General features: G+C 49.8%; 1 protein-coding gene across 2 annotated transcripts in view; it reads left to right on the top strand.

Moving 5' to 3' along the window:
* Positions 1-591: 591 nt before the first annotated feature.
* Positions 592-24,358, top strand: part of MRC2 (mannose receptor C type 2) — a 56,678-nt gene continuing 32,911 nt past the window's right edge. For both annotated transcript variants that reach the window (XM_032319679.1, XM_032319680.1), the window contains exon 1: positions 592-1,414. In XM_032319679.1, coding sequence (XP_032175570.1) covers positions 1,279-1,414 — 136 coding nt within the window. In that variant the 5' untranslated portion in view covers positions 592-1,278. The remainder of the gene's footprint in view (positions 1,415-24,358) is intronic.

Consider the following 24,358-nt stretch of genomic DNA (forward strand, 5'->3'; position numbering starts at 1 on the left):
TGGACAGCACAGGAAACAATAAAAGTTATATTACCGTTTCATGGTGTTTTTATTTGATTACTTGTGGTGGGAGAACGTGAATCTCCTTTGTATTTAGGGTCTCTAAATGTCTCAGCCGGGCTCTGAGCCCAGAGATCTCAAGCGACTTTTCCAGAGCCACTCAGGGAATCAGAAGTAGAGCTGGGGCTAGATTCCAACATCCTGACTCGCAGACCAGTGCTCTGCACTGCGGTGACCTGTTGCATAATACGGAATAACTGTGGATTGTCTTCCCTTTTATGAAATTTCCGTTTGGTCCTTTGCGACCGGCCAGCAGCAGTAGTGTTGCTGGTGAGAGTGAGGAAGTCTGTCTGCTGGGGCGTTCGCTGCACAGATTTTCCCTTGGGTTCTGGATACAGCCCCAACTAGCAAAAGCACTGCACCCGTTTGCGCCAGGGACGCTGACCCCGGGGTCCCGCAAATGCTAAAACAAGACGTGCCAGTGTTTGCGCTCGGCACATGGCAGGGGCCCTGCCTCCCCCTCCCCCAGTCTTCGCCTTGGTGGCCGAACCCTGGGCTCCGCCCCTTTCCCCCCAGACCGGGGGAGGGGTCCTCCTAGGCGTGGAGGTAGCGGATGCTCGCTGGCTGCAGACTTGCACAGAAAGGCGGGATAGAGGGGGCGCCCGCGGCCCGGGTCTGGCCGCCTGGGTCGGCCGCGCGCCCCAGCCCCACCGGCCCTCGCAGCCCAGGTCCCGCCACGCCGTGAAGTTTGCGGAAACTTTTGCCGTTGCTTCCCCGCCCGCGCCAGCCGGGGAGTTGTGACGCAGCGTCTGGGGCTTGAAGCCCGGACTGAGAATAGAGGGACGGCGAGGCGGGGAGACGGAGGGCGACGGAGAGCGAGAGAAAGAGCGCACGCCGGGGTCCTCCTCGACCGCGCGGATTCTCCTCTCCGCCTCCCCTTTCTTTCCCCCCTTGGCGCTCTCTCTGCCGCCCCGGGCCCGCGCCCGCCCGCGCCTCCTCCCCTTCCCCTCCCACGCTGCCCGCTTCCCTTCCCCTCTGCCCCTCAAACCCTCCTCCCGGGTTCTGCGCTCCTCCCTCCGCCCTCCCTCCGCCCGGCCAGCCTCCTTCCCTCCTCCTCTCCTCTCCTCCCCGGGAGGCATCACTTCGTCCCGACCGGAGGGAAGACGCGAGCCCCTCGCGGGCGATCATCACAGCCCTGCGCCCGCGCTGCCACCGCGCGCCGCGCCCGTGCGCCCTCGGTCCCTCCACCGCCCCGTCCCCCAGCGCCGCGCCGCGGGCATGGAGCCCCGCGGGCCGGCCCCCGCGCCCTGGCCTCGTCACCTGCTGCGCTGCGTCCTGCTCCTCGGGGGTCTGCACCTCGGCCGGTCCGGCGCGCCCGTGTACGCCGCCGCCGCCGCCGCCGCCGCCCTCCCGGGTAAGGCGCTGCCAACTTGGCCAACTTCGGGGGCCGGGCGGGGGAGGGGGACAGGAGTGGGCCGCTCTCGACTTTCCCTCTTTTTTTTCTTCCAGAAGCGCGTGTGCGTGTTCATGTGTGTGCGTGCGTGCGAGTGTGTGTTTGTGTGTGACTGGGTTTTTTAAAATCGTCTCCGCTTTTCTGGAAGCAGGGTTGGGGGGGGGGAGAAGAGGGGAGGAGGAGCGCGCCTGGAGGTGGGGGAGGACCTGAGTGGAACCAGATGTGGCAGGCGGCGGGGGAGGGGAGCCCGGGGGTCTCGAGCCGCCTCAGAGGAAGAGGGCGGGCTCCGGGGAGACCCTCGCGCCCACCCCCGCTCCTGGACCACCCGGCGCCGGCCCTGCGTTGGGCCGGGAGACGTGCGTCCGGGGAAACCAGAGGCTCCGTGCGTCCAGGATCTTCCTCCAGGCCAGTCTCACCCCTCCCTGCGTTATTACTGTTTTCGAATTATTCGTCAGGGCTTGTTTGCCCTTCCTGGCATCTGGGGGGTGGGGGTTATATTTTCCACACTCGGCCTTCAAGGACAGCTTGTGGCATGTGGCAGCCGCGCTGTTTGAAGGGATCTCTGTGGGGCAATAGCGTGTCCCCAGGATGCAGCGACAAGCGGGGTGCTGTGTGTGTGTGCGTGTGTGTGTGTGTGTGTGTGTGTGGCGTGGCGTGGGTGGCTCTGACCAAACTGGCGCCCCTCCAGAGTAGACAGACCTTGGGCCCCAAAAGAGCTGCTAAAGATGCAAAAATCCAAGCAACAAAACAAAAAACCCAAGTTGTGCCTTCTCTTTCTGCTGCTCTTTCAAAGGGTGACAGTGCTTGTAGGGACAGACCCCTCAGCAAGAATTTGAGAGCTAAAGGGAAAGATCCACTTCCAGAGTGGGGGGGTTGCGGGAGTCAAAGCTGGCACGGTGGGGGAGTGTGGTTATTACAGCCCCCGCGCTGGGCCCAGCCTCGGCTGGCTGGATGTTTAATTTGGGGCTGGGGGTGAGTGAAAGGGGACAGTCAGTGCAGTGTTTGCAGTTTGGTGCAAAACCCATCAGCCCCCTGGAGGCTCCAGGCCCTCTAGCCGAGGCCGATGCTTGCTCAGTTGGCCCGCCCGGTGTGACGTAGAAGACCAAGACACGTATTTGCCCGATGGAGCTGTCCCGATTGTGCGGATGGGAGTGGTGGGGTCTGGAGGGACCCATAGTCACATCGAGTAGAATCCCCTCCCCCGCCCGCTGAATTCCAGACCCACCTGGAGCTGAATGTTAGACACCAGCCAGGCCATCCGGCCCTACCCACCCCAGGTCAAGGCTCAGCCGCTGTCCCTCTGCCTCCCAGCCCTCCCGCCTGTGTCTTCTCCTCCGTGAAGGAACTCGACAGGGCGGGAGGCCTGGAGGAGGGTGGCCATTCCAAGAGCCCCAGAGCACAGTTTAAAGCCAGGCCCTGGGAGAGTCATGGCTAGAGTGCTGACTCTGCCCTTTCCCCCACGGAGCTTTTGACGGAGCTGGAAATGGTGAGAGGCCCCATCTGGGAGGACGCCCGGAGTGCCCCCTCTACCTTCTGGTCTCCCCCTCTCTTGGTACCCTCCTCGGGCCATGTCTCAGGCGGGACTTGTAGCCCCCACAGCCTCGGAGGGGGCCCGTCCCAGTGGTATTGTTCGGATCACGCCCATCCGAAGCTTAGGTACGGGCAGGAAGGAAGCTAGGGGTGTGGCCCTGGAAGGATGAGTCCCCACAGCAGCTGTTGAGTAACAGAAAGTTGAACCACCGTGGTCCCCGCACATCATTGTTCCCTCTGCCCCGAATGCTCCTCCTTGAGGCCGAATTCCTCCCTCCATGCCCCCTGTACCTGATGAATTTGATAGTCCCCGGGAACCATCTACTGGATCCGGACGGTTCGGGAAATGCGCTGCTGGGGCAGAACTACACCCCGAGTGTCTGCGGGTGGCTCTCTAAGCACCAGCAGGGGAGCCCCGGGGCAGCAGAGTAGGGGGCACCATGGCGCCCCTTGGGGGCGGCGGTTGGCCATGCCTCAGTGTGTGATGGCAGCACGTGCGTCTTCTCCACCGCCATAGGGCGCCCCACAAGGTGTGGCTGGAAGACCTTTGTACATTGCAGCATTGGTGTGTATTTGCGACACAGGAGAAACTGTGTGGGGGACGGAGGGCAAGGGTCGCCAGGGTTCTCTGGAGGGAAGCTGAGTGGGACCAGGCTTTGCAGAGGCAGGGACGGTGAGCAGAGAGGGAGACCTGGAAGTTGGGCTAGGCTTTCTGTCTGGGAACGATGTGGAAGCTTGCCGGGCTGGGGTAGAGAGTGGGATGGGGGAGAAGCTGGAGTGAAAGGGGAAGCTGGCCAGGTGCCCGGGAGGCCAAAACTGGGGAGCCACTTGCTGGCTGGCTTGCTGGCTGATGGTGGGGAACCCCAGGGCTTACTGAACAGAGGACTGAGGTGCAGATTGGAAGGAGGGTTCCTGGGAACCCTGGGGGGGGTTCGTGTACCCAGGCTGAGGAGTGAAAGGAGGTTAAGAGATTTTCCTTTGGGGACAGACCCTGCTGCCTAGGGGACAGAGAAGGAGGTGTTCCTTTGAAAGGAGCAGGTACTCGCTGCCGCTGGGGGTCAGCCAGACACATGGCCTGCACTTCCGGCCCAGCCCCTGGTGAGTCACGGAGCTCAGATCCTTCTTATTCTCCTACCCGCAAAACCCAGTCTCCCTGGCTCCAACCTCTTGTCTTCTGTGGGCTGCCGGGGCTTGGGTGGCGGCTGGCTGAGCTTTGGTTGGTGCTGGGAGCCGGCTCACCTGGACGAGGTGAGGGTGCAGGCAGGGGAAGAGGAAGCCCGGGTCTTGGTCCCCATCTGTCGCATGAGAGACATCTTGCCTTTCGGGTGCTTGCACGGGTACAGTGATTTGGACCGATGAAATGATTTCAGAAATACCGTGAAAGTCTCAGAAGAGGATTCGTGTGGATTCACCACTAATTTAACTCCTGTTGCTCCCTGCGGAGGGTCGAAGTGGTAGCAGCAAGGGCCATCATTATTCCTGTGCCGGATGCTGGGTGCCGTGCCCCGTGCTCCACAGTCAAGAGCCCTTGCACCGCACAACCCTGGAGGGGTTGGGGGGTGCTTACCATCCGTTTTGCACACTGGCAGTCAGGAGACGTGAGACGTCAAGTCACTTGCTCAAGACCACACTGCTCCACACTAGCAAGTGATAAAAGTAAGATTTGAACTCAGGGGTGGCCACAGAGCCCAAACTCTTCAGGACCAGACGATGCTGCGTCTCTGTGAGTTAAACACTGCCGGGGTATGTGGTAGGAAAGGCTGGAAGATCCTGCTTGATGGGAGTCTTTCCAATAGCTCTAAGCCCTCTAGAACATCCTCTCAATGTGTCCTCCAAGGAACCCTAGGAAGAGGGTAGAGTGGGCAACACTCTGTTTATACCTGGCTTTCAGGGTGCTTGTCTCTCCCTCGGGCCAACTGGGCCCAAGACACAGGGACCAAGCCTGCAGTCGCATCCTCAGGGTATCTGAGGTGCCTGCTCTGAGGGGGCATCCAGAAGCTCCTGACTGAAGGGGCCTAAGAAGGAGGAGCCAGCCCTCGGCCCGCCCCCCCCCCCACTTCCCCAAGGGCAGGGATATCTGGGTTCATTCATTTGCTTTCATGAGCCCACACCATGCCGACAGCTTGGATGATGGTGACCTGTTCTTCTGAGCCCACCACCCTACACCTCCAGTGGGGCGTCCTTGGACTCAGAGGGCCTAGGTATGGCTGACAGGAAGTGTCCCTTCCTGTTTGGTCCTTCGTGAGATGGGAGGGGCCGCTCCCCATGACTGGATCCTATAAATCTGGGTGGGGTGGGCCATGGCAGCAGTGACGCAGCTCTTGGATCTCACCCTGGGCACTGCAGGTCCCCGGCACTCCTCAGCCAGGGGTGGTGTCTGTAAACAGGCAGGCCGGATGAAGGCCGCGTCGTGGCATCTGTGACCCCGGGGACCTGCCAGCATCAGCCAGCTCCAGTCACTTAGAGGACAGATTGGGTGGGCCCCCAAGCTTCACACGTGGCCTGATGGGGAACCCCAAGGGTTCGTTCCTTTCCTGCCCTTCCCTGTCCTCTCCGGGCCCCTTGACCATGCAGAGACCCCTCCCGTGGTGCCTGGCTGGACCCATGCTCTCTGCTTCACCTCAGCCCTGCTGTTCCCCCCGCCACTTCGGTTCCTCTGGTTGGATTGCTAGATGATGGGTTTGAAACCTCAGCTGCTTCTCGCTTCCTTTAGCCCGCTCTGCCCCATCTCCCCCCGAACCTTCCCTGTCCACTCCTGCCCAGGCCTTTGCGCACAACTTCCTCTGCCTAGGATGCCCTTGTCTTTTTCCTCCGTGGCCGTCGCTGCCCCTCCTTCCGAGACTCAGGATCCTGAGAAGGACACAGAGGAGTCTCGGTCACTGCTTTGGGCTCACCTTAGCTAAGAGGAGACAGACACCCGGACGCTACTTGGGATAAACCCCAGCATGGGGGAGGGGCCTTCTCTTTATCCCTCTCTCTGGGATCACCTGTAGGAGGACAGTGACAAGCTATTGCCCTGAGCTTGGACAAGCACCTTCCTGTAGGGAAAAACAAGAAGCCAGTTTCCCATCCTTTCCTGGCATCCTCAGAGAGTGTTTGGAAAGGGAAGCGGATGTGGTACTCCCCACTGTAGACTGAGGCAGGAGCGTGGTGTGGCCGGGAATGTTCTTGCCTCCCTTTTCGGTCCTCCAGAAATGTAAATCAGGACTGAGGTAATGCCACTCTTCAGCTGTGGGACCTCAGGCCAAGATTCAAGTGTCTTCATTTGCAAAATGGGAAAAATAAAGCAGTACCCCCTCCTTAGGGGTATTGTAAGAGTTACACGAAAATGAGATAATATGTGTATGAGATGCGTGCCTGGTACAGAGTCATTTCTGAGCAACTGATATTAAATTGTTGCCATTTTTTATTATTATTAGGAAGAGAGAACATGAATATGAAGGGACTTAAATGTGAAAAAACACAGTCCTCAACATACAAAACCCTAATTACAGCAGTTTTGTTGTTGTTGTTTTTAAATCAAAGCAAGTCTAACCCCATTACTTCTTGGTGACACTTTGCGAACTACTCTAAGTGCCTAAAAGTAACCATACGTCTTCCTTTTTCTGAACGTCAATTTAAATCCTAGATGGGGGGGAACCCTCTCCTCTGCTGTTCTGACTCCTAAACCCCCTCAACTCCCCACCCTCCCTCCTCACTTCCCCTCATGAAGCTTCTCTAGCTGACCCGCGGGCGAGAACTGAGGAATTTCCTCCCCTCTGGACTATCATTGTGAAACCCCCAGACGGTTCCAGGCAAACAGGAGCTGAGCAGTGATCACTATGGGGTGCTGCCTCCCCCTGGTCGCCAGGCTCCCTAATGACTGATTTCAGCGACCCTCCTCCCACCCCACCTTGCAGTCTGGCGGGTGCTGTTGATAACCTCAGTGAGAAGAAGGCTTGCTCAGCAGAACGCAGCCCATACAGAAGTCAAGTGTAAACAGTTTGAGGTCCTCCCTCCCCACAGCCCATGGCTTGTAGTAACCCCTGTCAGTCATTCGTGACGTCATCTTCTGGTTTTTATAGTCTGCACACACACACACAAATACTTCTTTTACACAGAGGGGACCCCATTTTATTTATTTATTTTAAAAGATTTTATTTATTTATTTATCAGGGGGAGAGAGAATGAGAGAGCCCAGGCAGGCAGACCTGAGCTTCCAGTTGTTCTCAGCTGGAAGAAGCCTTTCTTTCCAGAACTCTTCTCCTCCAGGCCACCTGTTGGGTGGAGCCACTTCCTGCCTTCTTGGCCTCCTGGACAGGCATTTATTTACAGCCCTGGCCCAGCACAGCACTCAGGACACAGTGGCATTTAGCAAGTCCTTATTGGGGGGGGGGGGGGAGGAAAGAAAGAAAAAGCAGACAAGTGTTCCAAAGAGGTCCCCCACTGCTGTTTTACTGCAGTATAATTGACATATACCCTTGGATTCGTTCACGTATACAGTGTAATGATTTGGATAACATATGCATTGTGAAATGATTGCCCCAGCGAGTTCAGTTAACATCCATCACCTCAGGTGGCTACAAAATTTTTTTTTCTTATGATGCAAAGTTTTTTTTATAGTAAAAAGGCAATAAAGGAGAGTTACCCTTCCAGAGTTTAGATGATGTCACAGTCATGAAAAACAGACACCACTGAATTAAACAGAAAAAACATCTGATGGACTGGAATAAATTCCAGAAGTAGATTTAAACTCATCTTAAGAACTTAATGGGAGGGGTGCCTTGGTGGCTCAGTGGGTTAAAGCCTCTGCCTTCAGCTCAGGTCATGATCTCAGGGTCCTGGAATTGAGCCCCATGTTGGGCTCTCTGCTCAGCAGGGAGCCTGCTTCCTCCTGCCTCTCTGTCTACTTGTGATCTGTCAAATAAATAAATAAAATCTTTTTTTTTTAAGATTTATTTATTCACTTATTTGACAGAGGGAGATCACAAGTAGGCAGAGAGGCAGGCAGAGAGAGAGAGGAGGAAGCAGGCTCCTCGCCAAGCAGAGAGCTTGATGTGGGACTCGAGCCCAGGACCCTGAGATCATGACCTCAGCCGAAGGCAAAGGCTTAACCCACTGAGCCACCCAGGCGCCCTAAATAAATAAAATCTTAAAAAAAAAAAAAAAAAAACTTAATGGGAGACCTAACCAGAAGCAACACACTAATGGGGTAAAGAATCTTGACTTCTACATGTCATTGGACAACGGGATTACAATGAAAAATATAATTTGGATATGGATAAATATGGATATAGATAAATTTGTAACTGATCACACTGGGGGCAGTTCCGATGGCAAGTTGTCATGTGGAAAGTGCCAAGATCACGAGAAATTAAAGAAATCAACTTTCCTTAAATGTGTAGTTAAACTAGCAAAACCAGAATACCTCCTCTTGGCGGAGCTATGAGAAAGCATATGTATGATTAGAGCACTATAAAATTATAAATGGGTTCAGTTTTTCAGGATTCAGTCTTTCAGACAATATGTAAGAAACTAGTTATGCAAGACTTCATGTCCTTTGACCTCATAATTCCACGTTGGGGGATTTATAAGGCATTAATCCCAAGGAGAAAAAAAAATGCTCATAGTAGTGCTATTTAAAGTAGCAAAACAAACGAAATCATTTTAATGCCTGATGATAAGATTATGGCTAAGCAAACTAAGATCTTTAACACGACGGACAATTTATGTAACTCTACGTGACAGATACACAGCTAATGTCAGTACACAGACGTAAGTCTAACTAGGCGAATTCTCTTGACCATAAGGCAATCTTACAAAACAATATACGCACGCCAGTAACAAGCGGAGAGGCATGCCTGACATGGACATTCATCCCTTCACCCATTCATTTACCTGTTTTGGTTCTGTTTTCCTGAGCACGAGCACTGTGCCAGGCATAGTGTAGTATTTGGTGCTGAGGACACTGGGTGAACGAGCTGGGCATGGTTTCTACCTTCCTGAAGCTTATATTTTGAAAGTAGTCCCCCCAAAATATGAAGCAGCATAAATAGAGTCAAATGTTCACTGATTCCATTTTAGTTGCAATTTTTAAGTTCATCAAAAGAAAGATGGAAGGGGCGCCTTGGTGGTTGTCATGAAGCGTCTCAGGTCATGATCTCAGGGTCCTGGGATCGCGTCCTGCGTCAGGCTCCTGGCTCATCGGGGAGCCTGCTTCTCCTTCTTGCCTGCTGCTCCCCCTGCTTGTGCACACACTCTCTCTCTCTTTCTCTCTCTGGTAAATAAATAAAATCTTAAAAAAACAAAACAAAAACCTCTCTACCTCTGCCTACCCCTCCCACATAAATAAACAAATCTTAAAAACAAAAAAATGGAGCCAGACACACCTCTGAAATCTCAGACTTGGGATCGGAAACCTGTCTGAGAGGAGTGAGAATAGCCCGGAGTGAGACCAGCCAGGGCAAGTAGGAATTCAACTGGAAATAGCCTTGTAGTCTGTCTGGGTCCCTGAGGAAGGATTTTCTGGTATAACCCTAGAGATCTTTAACCTCACTTCTGAAGGCTCTGAGGATATAAGAGCATTGGTGGTTTAGAAAGAACCTGGAAGCACTGTTTGTAACAGCCCAAACCAAAACAAAATGTGCATTGAAAGACATATGGGTAGAGGCACTTGGTGGCTCATTTGGATGAGCGTCTGACTCGATTTTGGCACAGGTCGTGATCTCAGGGTCATGGGATCGAGCCCTGTGTTGGGCTCTGTTGGGGAGTCCGCTTGAGATTCTCTCTCTCTCTCTGAAATAAATAAGTAAATCTTTAAAAAAAAAAAAAAAGAAAGACTGGGACGCCTGGGTGGCTCAGCTGGTTGGACGACTGCCTTCGGCCCAGGTCATAATCCCGGAGTCCCGGGTTCGAGTCCCACATCGGGCTCCCAGCTCCATGGGGAGTCTGCTTCTCCCTCTGACCTTCTCGCTCATGCTCTCTCTCACTGTCTCTCTCTCAAATACATAAATAAAATCTTTTTTAAAAAAATAAAGGAAGAAAGACAGACAGACATATGGATATATTACAGGGGATAGACACACAGTGGGATATAATGCAGTGGTGAAACCAGTGAACCTTAGCTACATGTATTATCTGGGCGAATCTTAGAGATACATATTGAGTGGGAAAAAAACATTATCCTACTCTTTATCAAACCTTTGGGAAAGCTGAAAAAAAACAGTGAGCACTCATCTACTGTTACCTAGAGGTGCCACCTGTTAACTGTTGCCACATTTGCTTTACCTCACTGTGTGTGTGTGTGTGTGTGTCTGGTGAAGCTTTGACGCAGTTGCAGGAGTGACATTTCACACCTAAATACTTCACCATGTATCAGCTAAAAATGAAGACATTCTCCTTTATAACCACAGTACCATAATGACATTCAAGAAGTGTATCATACAATTCCTTTTGCAATATGCGATTCGTGTTTTGATTTCTCTAATTGTCCCAATAATACCCCCTCTGTTTTGTTTTTGTTTTTTAAGGTCCAGGATCCAATTCATTGTCCTGTCTTTTCAATCTCTCCTTTTGTTTTTTTAAGATTTTATTTATTCATTTGACAGACAGATATCACAAGTAAGCAGAAAGGCAGGCAGAGAGAGAGGAACCGTGGGATCATGACCTGAGCCTGAAGCAGAGGCTCTAACCCACTGAGCCACCCAGGAGCCCCTCAGTCTCTTTTATTTTAGAATAGTTACTTGGGGGGCGCCTGGGTGGCTCAGTGGGTTAAAGCCTCTGCCTTCGGCTTGGGTCATGGTTCCAGGGTCCTGGGATCGAGCCCTGCATTGGGCTTTTCTGCTCAGTGGGAAGCCTGCTTCCTCCTCTCTCTCTCTCTCTGCCTGCCTCTGCCTACTGATGATCTCTCTCTGTCAAATAAATAAATAAAATCTTCAGAAAAAAGAAAAAAAGAGGGTCGCCTGGGTGGCTCAGTGTGTTAAAGCCTCTGCCTTCAGCTCAGGTCATGATCCCAGGGTCCTGGGATTGAGCCCCGCATCAGGCTTTTCTGCTCAGCGGGGAGCCTGCTTTCTCCTCTCTCTCTCTGCCTGCCTCTGCCTACTTATGATCTCTCACTGTCAAATAAATACATAAAATCTTCAGGAAAAAAAAAAAAGAATAGTTACTTGGTCTTTCTGTCTTTTACAGCATTGCATTTTTGATGACTTCAGGCCAGTTGTTTTGTAGAATGTCCACAGTCTATATTTGTCTGATGTTCACCCAATACATTCACATTAAACATTTTTGGAAAGGTGTGTTACATGGGTGATGCCGTGTTATTTCCATTGTGTCACATCAAGTAGGTTTGTTCCCCTGTTGCTAACTTTGGTAATGCTAACTTTGGTCACTTGGTTCAGATTGTTTACCAGATCTCTACGCTAAAAAGATAGAAGATACCTTTTCCCCTTTGTATTTAGTAGGTAATCTAAGGAATTTCAACTAAACCAAGGAAAGAACACCTAAAAAAGCAAAGTTGTTCACAGCAGCACTATTCATAATGGCCCCATACTGAAATCCAGCCCCACTGAAAACTACCCAAATGCCCATCAATAGTAGAAGGGATACATTGTGGTAGCTCCACAAGTGAGTGGTATAAAGCAACAGGGGCACCTGGGTAGCTCAGTTGGTTAAGAATCTGCCTTCAGCTCAGGTCGTGATCTCAGGGTCCTGGGATTGAGCACCATGTCAGGCTTCCTGCTCAGTGGGGAGTCTGCTTCTCCCTCTCCCTTTGCCCCTCCCCCACTCCTTCATGTGCTCTCCCTCTAAAATAAATAAAAAATAAATAAATAAAACTTTTAAAGCAATAAGAATGAACAATCCACAAGTCCATGAAACAGTGTGCATGAAGCTCTCAACACTGAGCCAGATGCAAGGGGTCTCATGCCATATGATCCCATCAGTATAAAATATAAGAAAGAGGCAAAAAGGATCCGTGCTGTTCTGAATCAAGGAGCGTGGTTAGCATTAGTGAGAGAAGTTTTGACAAGAAGGGGTCTTAAATGAAATTTTAAAAGAACAATGACCAGGGAAGAGAGATCTAGCCAATGAGGAAAAACACAAGAACTCCAATAGTTTTCAGGCATCTAAAATCAGAATAGGTGAGACAGCATAGTCTGTGAGCAGAGTTCACAGAGAAGACAAGTAGCAATATCTAATAAGCCTACAGAACATGTTTTAAAATTACTAACAAACAAGGTGCCATTTTCAGCCCTGACAGTAGTGCCAACAAAGACTGATGTAACAATATATTCAATATACCATTATTTATCATTAGGAAAACCTCTTTATAAGTTGAAGACTATTTTTTTAAAAGATTTTATTTATTTGACAGAGCGAGAGATCACAAGTAGGCGGAGCAGCAGGCAGAGAGAGAGGTGGAAGCAGGCTCCCTGCTGAGCAGAAAGCCCGATGCAGGGCTGGATTCCAGGACCCTGAGATCATGACCCCAGCCAAAGGCAGAGGCTTAACCCACTGAGCCACCCAGGCACCCCTAAATTGAAGACTATTAATAATGAACAAATGAAATGTGGTATATCACCTCATGGAATATCATACAGCCATCAAAATGGTTTTTTACAAAAGTTTTTGGAGACAGAAAAATCCTTTTGCTGAAATATTAAGTACAAAAACAAGATGTAAAAAAATGTATGGATATGTGATGTGTCTGCATATATATTGTATAGATGTATACCTATATTATAAATATACACATATTACATATACATATATATGCATATTTATAATATATACATGAGCATATGTCGTAGTTTGAGTATATAGACAAAATTGATAGAAAAGTGACATCAAAACTTGAAGTCACAGGTCATATTCTACTGTACTACACTATATTATGTTATATAGTATCTGACAGTGATACTTACAGAGAAGGCTTTTTTGTCTTTGAACTTGTCTACATTTTTGGCACTGGGGGCGCAAGGGGCAACTTTCACCTTGCCTAACCACGTGACTCCAGCCTCTCTCTCCAATTCCCATCACGCAACTGGTCCCAGAGCTCAGCACGTGACTCCGCGGAGCCAATCAGAGGCTCCCTGGGGGGGGTCCATTCCCCCCGCGGCCCGGAAGCCTGGGTGCTCTCTGGGGCTGCGGTTCTGCATGCCGAGGGTGTTTGGCTGTGCCGGGCTGGAGGGCGGCTAGGGAACTGGGTGGGCGACCCCAGGGATGGAGATCCCCCCCACACTACAGTTTTCCCCACCGCACCTCGCCTGCCCCTCCCGTCTTTTTTTTCAAGCGAAGGTTTGGAATCTCAACCTTCACTTGCAGGCAGAGAGGCCCTGGCAGGAGGGGAGAAGCTTGTCGGCCTCAGGGCAGGTTTTCCGAAGATGCGGGCGGTCCCCTAAACCAGAGCAGGGTCGCCATGCGGCGGTGGACACCCGCCTCGACGCCCTTCCTGTTAGCGGCCCTCCAGACGCGAGCCTGCCCCTCTTGGCCTTGCACTTAGACCTCGAGTGTTGACAGAAGGAGCAGCGGGGCTGAGACCTTACGGAACAGCAGGACACAGAATTCTGCAGGCACCCGACAGCAGCAGCACGTTTGTCCCAGACTGGAGAGCAAATCAGAAAGGCGCCTAAGCTAGGGGACAGCTTTTGGGGAGGATTTCTGCTTTTTCGAAAGTTTCTGTGTGACTGCGCAACAAATGGAGACCACACTTTGCTAAGTGTGTAAAAGTCTGTCACGGTCAGTTGGGCAGTTCCATGAATACTCTTGTTTTAAGTCTCCCATTCTCCTTTTCACAGATGAGACTGAGCCAGAGAAACTTAGAGCCAGGATTACATAGCTGGTGAGTGGCAAAGCCAGGGATGCCATGCAGGCCTGTTTGGTTCCCTCATGGTCTTAATTTTATTTTATAAATAAATTAATATTGACTAAAATATAATGAATATTTGTGAACCCACCACCTAATCCAAGAAAGAACAGTCCAGTTCTTCTGTCTAGCTATGTGCCCTCTCCTCTGACTTCCCCTCCTTCCCACCAACCCAGTTTCTGTCCTGAATCTTGTACTTATAAATCCCTTGTTTTTTTTTTTTTTTAAGATTTTATTTATTTGACACAGAGAGAGATCACAAGTTGGCAGAGCAGCAGGCAGAGATGGGGAAGCAGGCTCCCCACTGAGCAGAGAGCCTGAGGGAGGGCTCCATCCCAGGCCCCGAAGTTCACGACCTGAGCGGAAGGCAGTCGCTCAACGACTGAGCCACCCAGGCGCCCCTGAATCCCTTGTTTTTAAATTTTTTAATTCTTTTTTTTTTTTTTTTTTAAGATTTTATTTGAGAGAGAGAAAGTGAGAGAGCATGAGCAGAGGGGGAACAGAAGGGGGTGAGGGAGAAACAGACCCCCTGCTGTGCAGGGTCCTGGGATCATGACCAGAGCCGAAGGCAGACAGACGCCCAACAAGCTGAGCAGGCCAGGCACCACTAAAAATTTTTAATTCTTTAAGTATAGTGTAAGTACAGGAAAATGAACACATGAATGTTCAGTTCAATGAGTTTTCACAAACTGAACACACCCATGTAGCCGGGGCTCAGATCCAGCAAGTAAGAACATTACTAGTGTTCCAAGTGCTTGTAAAGATGTTCCATAGCCTAATTGAACATGGATATTTTTTTTCTTTGTGTATGGTATTCATATCCTTGATCATCTTACTTCTTCAGATCTTAGTGGCTTAATATTATCGGGGTATCTGTGTTTTTCTCATGGATTTCTATACGCTTCTGGCTGTTTTTGTTACAAATATCTTCCCATTTGCTTTTCAGTTAAAATTTTTACTGGGGGGCACCTGGCTGGTTGGGTAGGTGGAGCCTGCGACTCTCAGAGTTGTGAGTCTGAGCCCCAGGTTGATGTAGAGATTACTTAGGAAAATCTTTAAAAAGATTTTTTTATTTGGGAAACGTGTCTTTCATCTTCCCATCCACCATCTTCATCTTTTGAGAAGATATAGAAAGCCCTTTGGGGTCAGACTGGGTTCTTCCCTTCATGGGAAGGCTCATAATGACCCCCGTGAGGTCCCCCATCTTTTCTGCTTGACTAACCCTCCTTCCTTCCCTAGGCCCTCAACAGCACATCTAAACATGTGTTCAGTTAGTGAACATAAATGAGGCTGTGAAAAGACAAGATTCCATATATATTTTTTCAAGATAAGAATACATTTTCAGGGCGCCTGGGTGGCTCAGTGGGTTAAGCCGCTGCCTTCGGCTCAGGTCATGATCTCAGCGTCCTGGGATCGAGTCCCGCATCGGGCTCTCTGCTCAGCAGGGAGCCTGCTTGCCTCTCCCTCTCTCTCTCTCTCTCTCTCTCTGCCTGCCTCTCTGTCTACTTGTAATCTCTCTCTGTCAAATAAATAAATAAATAAAATCTTTAAAAAAAAAAAAAAAAAGAATACATTTTCAGGGCGCCTGGGTGGCTCAGTGGGTTAAGCTGCTGCCTTCGGCTCACGTCATGATCTCAGGGTCCTGGGATCGAGTCCCGCATCAGGCTCTCTGCTCAGCAGGGAGCCTGCTTCCTCCTCTCTCTCTCTGCCTCTCTTCCTACTTGTGATCTCTCTCTGTCAAATAAATAATTTTAAAAAACTACATTTTCGGGGAGCCTGGGTGGTTCAGTCCGAAGAGCAGGTGACTCTCGATCTCCGGGTCGTAAATTCGAGCCCCATACTGGGTGTAGAGATTACTTTAAAAAATACATTTTCATGATTGTAAAAACTTGCACTTACTTATAGAACACAATTCAAATAATGGGAAAAATTACCAAAAAAGAAAAAATACCTGAAATCTCATCACTAAGAAATTTTGGAGAATATGGGATGCCTGGGTGGCTCAGCTGGTTAAGCATCTGCCTTCGGCTCAGGTCATGATCCTGGAGTCCTGGGATCGAGTCCCATGTCAGGCTCCCTGCTCAGCAGGGAGTCTGCTTCTCCCAGTGACCCTCCCCACTCTTGTGCTGTCTCTCATTCTCTCTCAAATAAATAAATAAGATCTTAAAAAAAAAAAAAAAGAAAGAAAAGAAAGAAAAAGAAATTTTGGAGAATATCCTTACAAAATTACTTCTCCTCAGGGGTGCCTGGGTGGCTCAGTCGGTTGAGGGTCTGACTTTTGGTTTCGGCTGTGGTCATGATCTCAGGGTTGTGAGATTGAGCCCCACATGGGGCTCTGTGCTCAGCACAGAGTCCACTTGTCCCTCTCCTTGTACTCCTCCCCCTGCTGGCTCGCTCTCTCTCTCTCAAATAAACAAAATCTAAAAAAAAAAAAAAAAAATCTTCAAGTAACCTCTCCTTCCTCTCCCTCTTCCTTTACGAAACTTAACATAAATCTTTTCATGTTATTTTGTTGTTTTATAACATTCTTTTGTGTACCAATACGTCATCGATGTATTTCCACCCAGCGTTTCTATTGGTTGGGTAGCATTCCATTGTATGGATGTACCACAACTTACCTCCTTGTTGGACGTTTGGGTCATTTCTCATTTCACTGTTACAGATAACCCTGTATGCATCTAGTGCATTTGACCTGCAAACTGATGGGGGATTCTGACACACGGTGGGAACGTGGCTTGATTAACATCAGTTTAATGCCTTTGGACTCACCCATTCTCTGTTGTTAGGGGTGTGCAGTGTTCCTTGGCACATGACAAGGCATGTACTTTTTTCCATCTATACATCTCTCAGGGACCATCCCTTCTGGTTCATTCCTTTAATTTTCCTTTCCAGGTGGACTGACTTTATTGTAGAACTCTGCACATATAAATTGAGGTCACTTCTGGTTAAGTTTGAAACAAAGGACATACACACACACTCCCTCTCTCTCTCTCTCTCTCTCAAATAAATAAATAAAATCTTTTAAAAATAAATAAATAAAAGAGAGAGAGATGGGGATCATGAGCAGGGGGGAGGGTTAGAGGGAGAAGCAGGCTCCCCATAGAGCAAGGAGCCCAATGTGGGGCTCTATCCCAGGACCTCGGGATCATGACCTGAGCCGAAGGCAGATGCTTAACTGACTGAGTCACCCGGGTACCCTCTATCTTTTTTAAATTAGCAAATATGTTTATTGTAGAAAATGAAAAGAGAGAAAAAAAATATCACCCCCTAGCCCATCAGTCAGTGATAAGCACTGTTCACACTTAGTGTATACAGTGTTTCTAGAACTCTGGTGTGCCTGGGACTCTCGTTTACAATCCAGATACTCCTTTACTCGGAGGTTCTAATCCAGTAGGTCTGCTGCTGGGCTGGGGCACATGCATTTCTCCCCAGACCCCTTGGACACTCAAGTTTAAGAACAAGAAAGCAAAAATGTTGTTCCAGACTTTGCTTGATTTCAAATAAAATAGAAATGAGATCATATTATACATTCGGGTTTTTTAAAAAAACATTTACTCAAGTAATCTCTACACCCAACATGGGGTTTGAACTAACGACCCGGAGATCAAGAGTCACATGCGCTTCCGACTGAGCCAACCGGACACCCCGCATTAGGTTTTGGTTTAATCAGAATGTGAACCTCTATCCATGTTTAAATACTCTTTTTAAAATGTATTTCTAGGGGCGCCTGGGTGGCTCAGCGGGTTAAAGCCTCTGCCTTCGGCCCAGGTCATGATCCCAGGGTCCTGGGATCGAGCCCCGCATCGGGCTCTCTGCTCAGTGCAGAGCCTGCTTCTCTCTCTCTCTCTGTCTCTCTCTCTCTGCCTGCCTCTCTGCCTACTTGTGTTCTCTGTAAAATAAATAAATAAAAAATCTTTAAAAAAAAAAAAAATGTATTTCTATTTTCTGCGAAGTGTTCCATTGCATGAGGACATTTCAGGTTACCTGGAATCATATTATTGGACATTCCCTCCAATCACTGCTGTTGCAAATAACGCCGTGTGGTTAAATCTTTGCATAGATTCCTAATTATTTCCTTAAGTTAAGGGTTTTTTTTTTCCTTAAGTTAAATTCCTATGAAGTGAGTTTTGGGGTCAAAGCCCTTGTGCTTTTGAAAGATTTTTGTTTTGTTTTTTAAGGTTTTATTTGAGAGAGAGAGGGTGCACGAGCGAGAGAGCACAAGCAAGGGGAGCAGCAGAGGGAGAGAGAGACGCTGAGCAGGGAGCCCAACGCCGAACTTGATTCCAGGACCCTGAGTTCATGACCTGAGCCTAAGGCAGCTGCTTAACTGACTGAGCCACCCGGGCACCCCTGAGAGATTTTGATAGCTGTTGCCAAATTCTCCTCTGGGAAAGTTGCACTCCTATGACTATGTAGGTTGCTACTACTATCATAAGCTCATTTTTTGCTGGGCAGGCCAGTGAGGTCTTTCCATGTCCTGCCAACTCTCTGGTAGGTAGTCCCCAGCGTGGCTCCCGGCACACGCTAACCGTTTCTCCACTGAACAGCTGACAACACGGAGGGATGAAGAGGTTAGATGACTAGTCTGAGAGCAGGAATTCAAAGCCGGTCTTGGATTTAGGACCTGAGATCTCTTAACCACACCATGGTTTTCAGTTAATATCAGAGAGTGATGGTTGGGGGAGCAGTACTTTTTTTATATGGTTCTAAAAAATGTATGAAAGAAATCAGAAGACGGGAGTGAATGCGTGGGGAAAGAGAAGTAAATTGCGGGCACAGCACAGACATTCCTTTGTAGGTCAGGTCTAGTGCATTATTTTTGTGGGTCTGGGTGATGTCATAAATGGTGGTGGTGGTGGTGGTAGGGTGTTGTGTATGTGACCTTTTGTGTCTCTCCTGAGAAAAAGCAAGTTAAATTCACAAACATTGAGCACCGAATAGGGTTCTGTGGGAAATACAGAAAGATTTGGTTTCTTCAGCATTCTTCAGATCCCCTGTGTCTCCTTTCCCTCAGTTTCATTTGCCCTAGAAACATGATAATAATATAATCAAAAGTTACATATAATCTCAGCCTCCTGGAACAACAAATAATTGTGTGTTTCCTTTATTCCTTTATGTTCAATAAAATGTCCATATGTAGATCTTTGGTATTTTTTTTTTAAGATTGTATCTACTTACTTTTTTTTTTAAGTTTTATTTTTATTTTTTTTTTAAAGACTTTATTTATTTGACAGAGAGAGATCACAAGTAGGCAGAGAGGCAGGCAGAGAGAGAGAGAGGGAAGCAGGCTCCCCGCTGAGCAGAGAGCCCGATGTGGGACTCGATCCCAGGACCCTGAGCCGAAAGCAGTGGCCTAACCCACTGAGCCACCCAGGTGCCCCTGTATCTACTTACTTGATAGAGAGAGAGCACAAGCAAGAGGAGCGGCAAAGGGAGAGAGAGAAGCAGGCTCCCCGCTGATCAGGGAGCCCAATGTGGGTCTCCATCCCAGGACCCTGTGACCATGACCTGAGCCGAAGGCATACACATAACCGACTGAGCCATCCAGGCGCCCTGTAGATCTGTTTTCAAGGAGGGTATAATTTAGAGGATGTTAAACCCTTACCCATAGGACACAGTGCAGCTTGCTTCCCCTTCCCCTGGTCCAGCTGAATTCAACAGACACATGGAACACCTTTTTTTTGCCCCTCACCAGGAAGACACATAGATCAGACACAGGTAGCTCCTATTCTCCAGGAACTGGTTAATGGGGGAGACATACCCTAAAAGAATCATGTCAGTACTCCATAGACCTCTGCCCAGAGATCTCCCCAGGAGTCTGTGAAGAGGCAGAGAGGGTGTTTTATAATTCAGAAAACAGGGTTCCCTAAGGTAAGAAAACAGGGTTCCCTAAAGTCATTTAGATTGTAATGGCAGGGTCACAACCTGAACTCCCAGGCTAAATCTAAGATCTGTCCTCCTCTCCTTCTTCTGGGTAAGGGGCCACAGAGCTGCACAACCGCCCGAGCCCCAGAGAGGGTCCCATGCAGACTCTGTCCTCCGCTCCCCACATCTGCCAGGCCCAGCAGTGTGGACGCTACCCCACCTCCTTCTACACTCTCCCTTCCAGCTGCCTGTTCTGTGACCTCATCTTCCGCTCACAAGTGCCCTTGGAGTTGATTTCTGCAGAGCCAGAATGTGGCGGGGAGCAGAGTGACCCCCCAAACTGCCCTGGCCCTGCCCCCTAAGATCCCCCCACTTTGCCCTGTCACATTCTGGATGGCCTCTTTTACCTGCTTCTCCCTTCCAGCCGCACCTGGGGTGGGGCTTGAAGTTCAGAGGCCAGAAGCAAATGGTGGTTGCCAGGGTACCCATGGGAACCGGGGTGGGGGAGGGATAGGATTCCACATCTGGACTGTGAATTTATTTTTCTTTTAATACTGTTGAAGACAGGCTTAAACACTCGAGTCCTTGGCCTTATTTCCTCTTATCGTTTCCTCTCATCCAGATAGCAGTGTCTGCTAAGCCTGGTTCCCAGGCTCTCTGCTGTGAAACAAACAGATTCTTGAGCTCACAGCCCCAGTCAGGGCCGAAGCTCTCGCTTAAATATTAAAGAAGTAGTAATGATCTTCCTTCCTTCCGTTAAGGAGTGCTTACCAGGTACAGAGCATCTTCAAGCGTTTTCTTGCTGAATCCTCCCAGACACCCAGGAGATGAGTCTCATTCGTGTCCTCCCCAAAGCAAGGCCCGCAGAAGTGAAGCAGCCAGCCCCAGGGCCCACACAGGGACTTGAACCTGGGCGGGTACTGAGTCCAGAGCTCCCCTTCCAAGCCTTCCACCGCAGTGCCTCCGGGACGGGGTGTGAGAAGGTCCTATTGGCCTGTCACTGCAGAAGTCAGCAAGGGCTGAATCTCCCAGGTAGGGAGATCCTGAAGGTTCCCAAGCAAAAGAGATTGTAAATTCAGTTAACTTTAAAGAGTGCCATGCTTTGCTTTTAGAACCCAACAAGTCATCCTTGAATGTTGCCACATCAGAAGGTCAGGAAATTGCCAGTAAGTAGAGCAAAAGCTTGTTTTGAAACGCGTCATGATTTTTTGTCATGTTGTACTGTGTTTCATAAATGTCTCCTGAAAGGAATGTCATAGGGACATTGTGGTTGCTGTGGAGCCTCATTTAGAGGACCCGACCCCCTTTTTATTTTTGGTTCTGAACTAGGCACAGCTCTCTGGTCATTTCTTGACAGAGATCAGGATACTGAAGAATGTTTCTCCTCTCTGATAAAAACAGTTGTGCAAGCACAATAATATGTGGCCACTCTCATCCCACTTCATGTTGGGACAGGGGCCGAGGGGGGTGGGTTGCAAGAGGGCTGGGTGAAGACTGTGGCAAGCTAGCAAGCCCCCGCCCAGGGGGCAGCTCCACTCACTCACGGAGACTGGCTGCCCGTGGGCACACTGGCTCAGTGCTGTCGCGCGTCCAGTGTTTCTAAGAGAAACTGGAAGTCTAGATTTTTGTGTGAAATCTCTTGATTTTTAAGGGTTGGCTCACTTTTCTTTCACACACCGTGAAGGGCAAATATAACCCGCCTATGGGTTACCAATTTAAAGGACCTGGATGGGGCACCTGGGTGGCTCAGCCATTCTATGTCTGCTTTCGGCTCAGGTGATGATCCCAGGGTCCTGAGATTGAGACCCACGTCAGGCTCCCTGCTCAGCAGGAAACCTGCTTCTCCCTCTCCCTCTCCTACCCCCCCCCCCCCCCCGCTTGTGTTTCCTTTCTCGCTGTCTCTCTGTCAAATAAATAAATAAAATCTTAAAAAAAAAATAATAAAGCACCTGGAATAGTTGTTTGGCGCTCAGCTCTGCATCTGAGTTCTGCCCCTTATCAGCTGTGTTATCAAGATATCTCATTTCTCATTTAATACCTCATTTTCCTCCTCTGTCAAGTGGAGATGGGAATTTTACCTACTTCTGAGGGTCGCTATGAGGACTGACAAGAAAGCATTGGAACCCAGCAGCCCAAGTGAACTTAGCAAGCCCATAGTGAACATTACCTTCGACGCTTTGATACATTTACACATCATTATTTGTGTCTCTTTTTGTAAGTGTGGGGTGACCTTATGTTCTGGTTTGCCCAGGACTGGTCTGGTTCAAGCTTGTTGCACTGGTGTAATTATTACGAATTCCCCTTTCCATTCTCAATATTAAACATTAAATTACACGCTCATCCTATGTAAGCAAATACTGGCACTGTCCTGTTTAAGACCTGTAGCAAGTTGTAGCTCAAGAGGAAAGGTCGTGTTTCAGTACATGAGGGTCCTTGAACTGAAACTTTCCATGTTTCTGTTTCCACATGCTTGTCAAAGGTTCAGAAAACAGCAGAAATAAAACCGATGAATCACTGAAGTATAATTAGAAAAGTTTCTTGTGCACACCCCATACAGACTGTAAATCAGGAGCACCCAAACCAAAACACAGAATGGTGCTCTGAGGTATATTGTTATAAAGCAGCTCGGATAGTGTGGAGGTGGTGACTGGTTATTCTTCACAGTGACTAATTATACTAGAATTTTCTTAAATGAAAGGACCTTGGTCCGTGGTTGCCTCAAAACAATTTTGGGGATCCATTTAAGATTTCCTTATGATTTTCAGAGGCATAAGTTAAGTATTGACCCCATTTCAGGTAGCTTTGTTTGTGTTGCCAAGTAAGCTAAATTATTTGCTTGGGTGACTAAACTGATTTTTGTCTGCATGGGGAGTTTTCAAGTCTGATCTTGGTTTGTGTTTGATTTTACTATTCCAGAGGATTGACAAGATGAATTCTAAGATCCCTCAGTTCACACTGATTTTGTCATTTGACAAACATTTAGTGTGAGACCAGACCACGCCAGCAAATGCCCAGGATATGGAGAAGCCAGAGACAGAGGCCAATAAGGACCTCTTCTTGCGCAGGAGGGTGGGAATCCCTACCCTGTTTTTCAAGTGTCCTTTGGAAAACTGTTACGTGGGAATTGTTCACAAAATGTTCCTAGTGAATCGAATGTTTATATCGGAAACCTCAATTTCTAGCAAACAAACCATTACATTCAGTATAAGTCTCTACACATTTCTGTTTCGTGAGTGGGTGTCTACATTAAAAAAAAAAATTATTTCAGTGTGGAAAATTGGAAAACACAGAAAGGCCCAAAGGAAATTCTTTCTTCTGTTGACTCTGCAGTGAGCATGGGGGGGGCTTCTAATATTTGGGCCTTAGGTTACTCCCCCCACCCCCACACACCTCTGCAGCCACTTTGTCAGAACTAGATTTTAAGGATTTATTTATTTATTTGAGACAGAGCATGGGGGAGGGGAGGACAGGGAGGGAGAAGCAGACTCTCCGCTGAGTGGGGAGCCAGATATGGGGCTGGATCTCACCACCCTAAGATCATGACTTGAGCTAAAATCAAGAACGGGAGGCTCAACCCACTGAGCTACCCAGGCGCCCCCAAACTAATTTTTTTTTTTTTTAATTGCCCTCCCCAGGGGCGTCTGGGTGGCTCAGTGGGTTAAGCCTCTGCCTTCAGCTCAGGTCGTGAGTTCAGGGTCTTGGGATCGAGCCCCACTTCGGGCTCTCTGCTCAACAGGGAGCCTGCTTCCCCCTCTTTATCTGCCTGCCTCTCTGCCTACTTGTGACCTCTCTCTCTCTGTGTCAAATAAATAAGTAAAATCTTTAAAAACATAAATAAATAAATAAATAAATAAATAATTTGCCCTCCCCAAATCTGCCTGAGTGCTTCCTAATAAATTAATTCTCTCCGTCGTTCATGTCTTCATCCTCAGTCAGGCAGGTATGGGGTCCCCAGCACAGCGCTGGGGCTGGGGCCCCAGAGGGCTCTGCTGTCCGAGAGTTTCTGGACTTAATCAGTTCTCGGCTTCCTCCTCCAGATAAATAAACCCAGTGTGGCTCGGCCGAGGGCTCGAAGGGTGGGCGGGGCTGCGCAGGTGATTCCTGCGCGCTGCGGGCTCAGCCCGGCTCCAGACCGGATTCCGGAATTCGGCCCCCGGCGGGCAGGTCAGTGGGGTTGGCTGGTGCTGGCCCCGAAGGCCGCTTCCTGCCGCGACCGGAGCCGGCCGGCGTTGTGAAAGCGGCCCCCTGGGGAAGGAAGTGGCTTCGGGCTGTTTATTTTGGCTTCGGGCTCGCAGACGGCGCCGGGGGCTGCGGGCCGCGCGGACCCGCCGTGCGCAGACTGGGCTGCGGAGCCGGCTGACCTCGCCGCCGGGACTGGGGATGGAGGCCCCGCGCGGAAACGCTCTGGGGAGCGCCGCCGAGAGGGGGCGCCCGCAAGGGGGGGGCGGCATCTCGCGGAGGGGGCGAGCGGCCAAGAAGGGGAGCGCATGGCGGAGGAGGGGGGTGCACCGAGGAGGGGCGCGCGGCCAAGGAGTGGGGCGCACCGAGGAGGAGGGCGCACGGCCGAGGTTGGGGGGCGCACCGAGGAGGAGGGCGCACGGCCGAGGTTGGGGGGCGCACCGAGGAGGGATGCGCACGACCGTGGAGCGGGGCGCTACGGCGATGACCCA

Source organism: Mustela erminea, chromosome 18, assembly GCF_009829155.1.
Source record: "Mustela erminea isolate mMusErm1 chromosome 18, mMusErm1.Pri, whole genome shotgun sequence".
NCBI classification, from domain to species: Eukaryota; Metazoa; Chordata; class Mammalia; order Carnivora; family Mustelidae; genus Mustela; species Mustela erminea.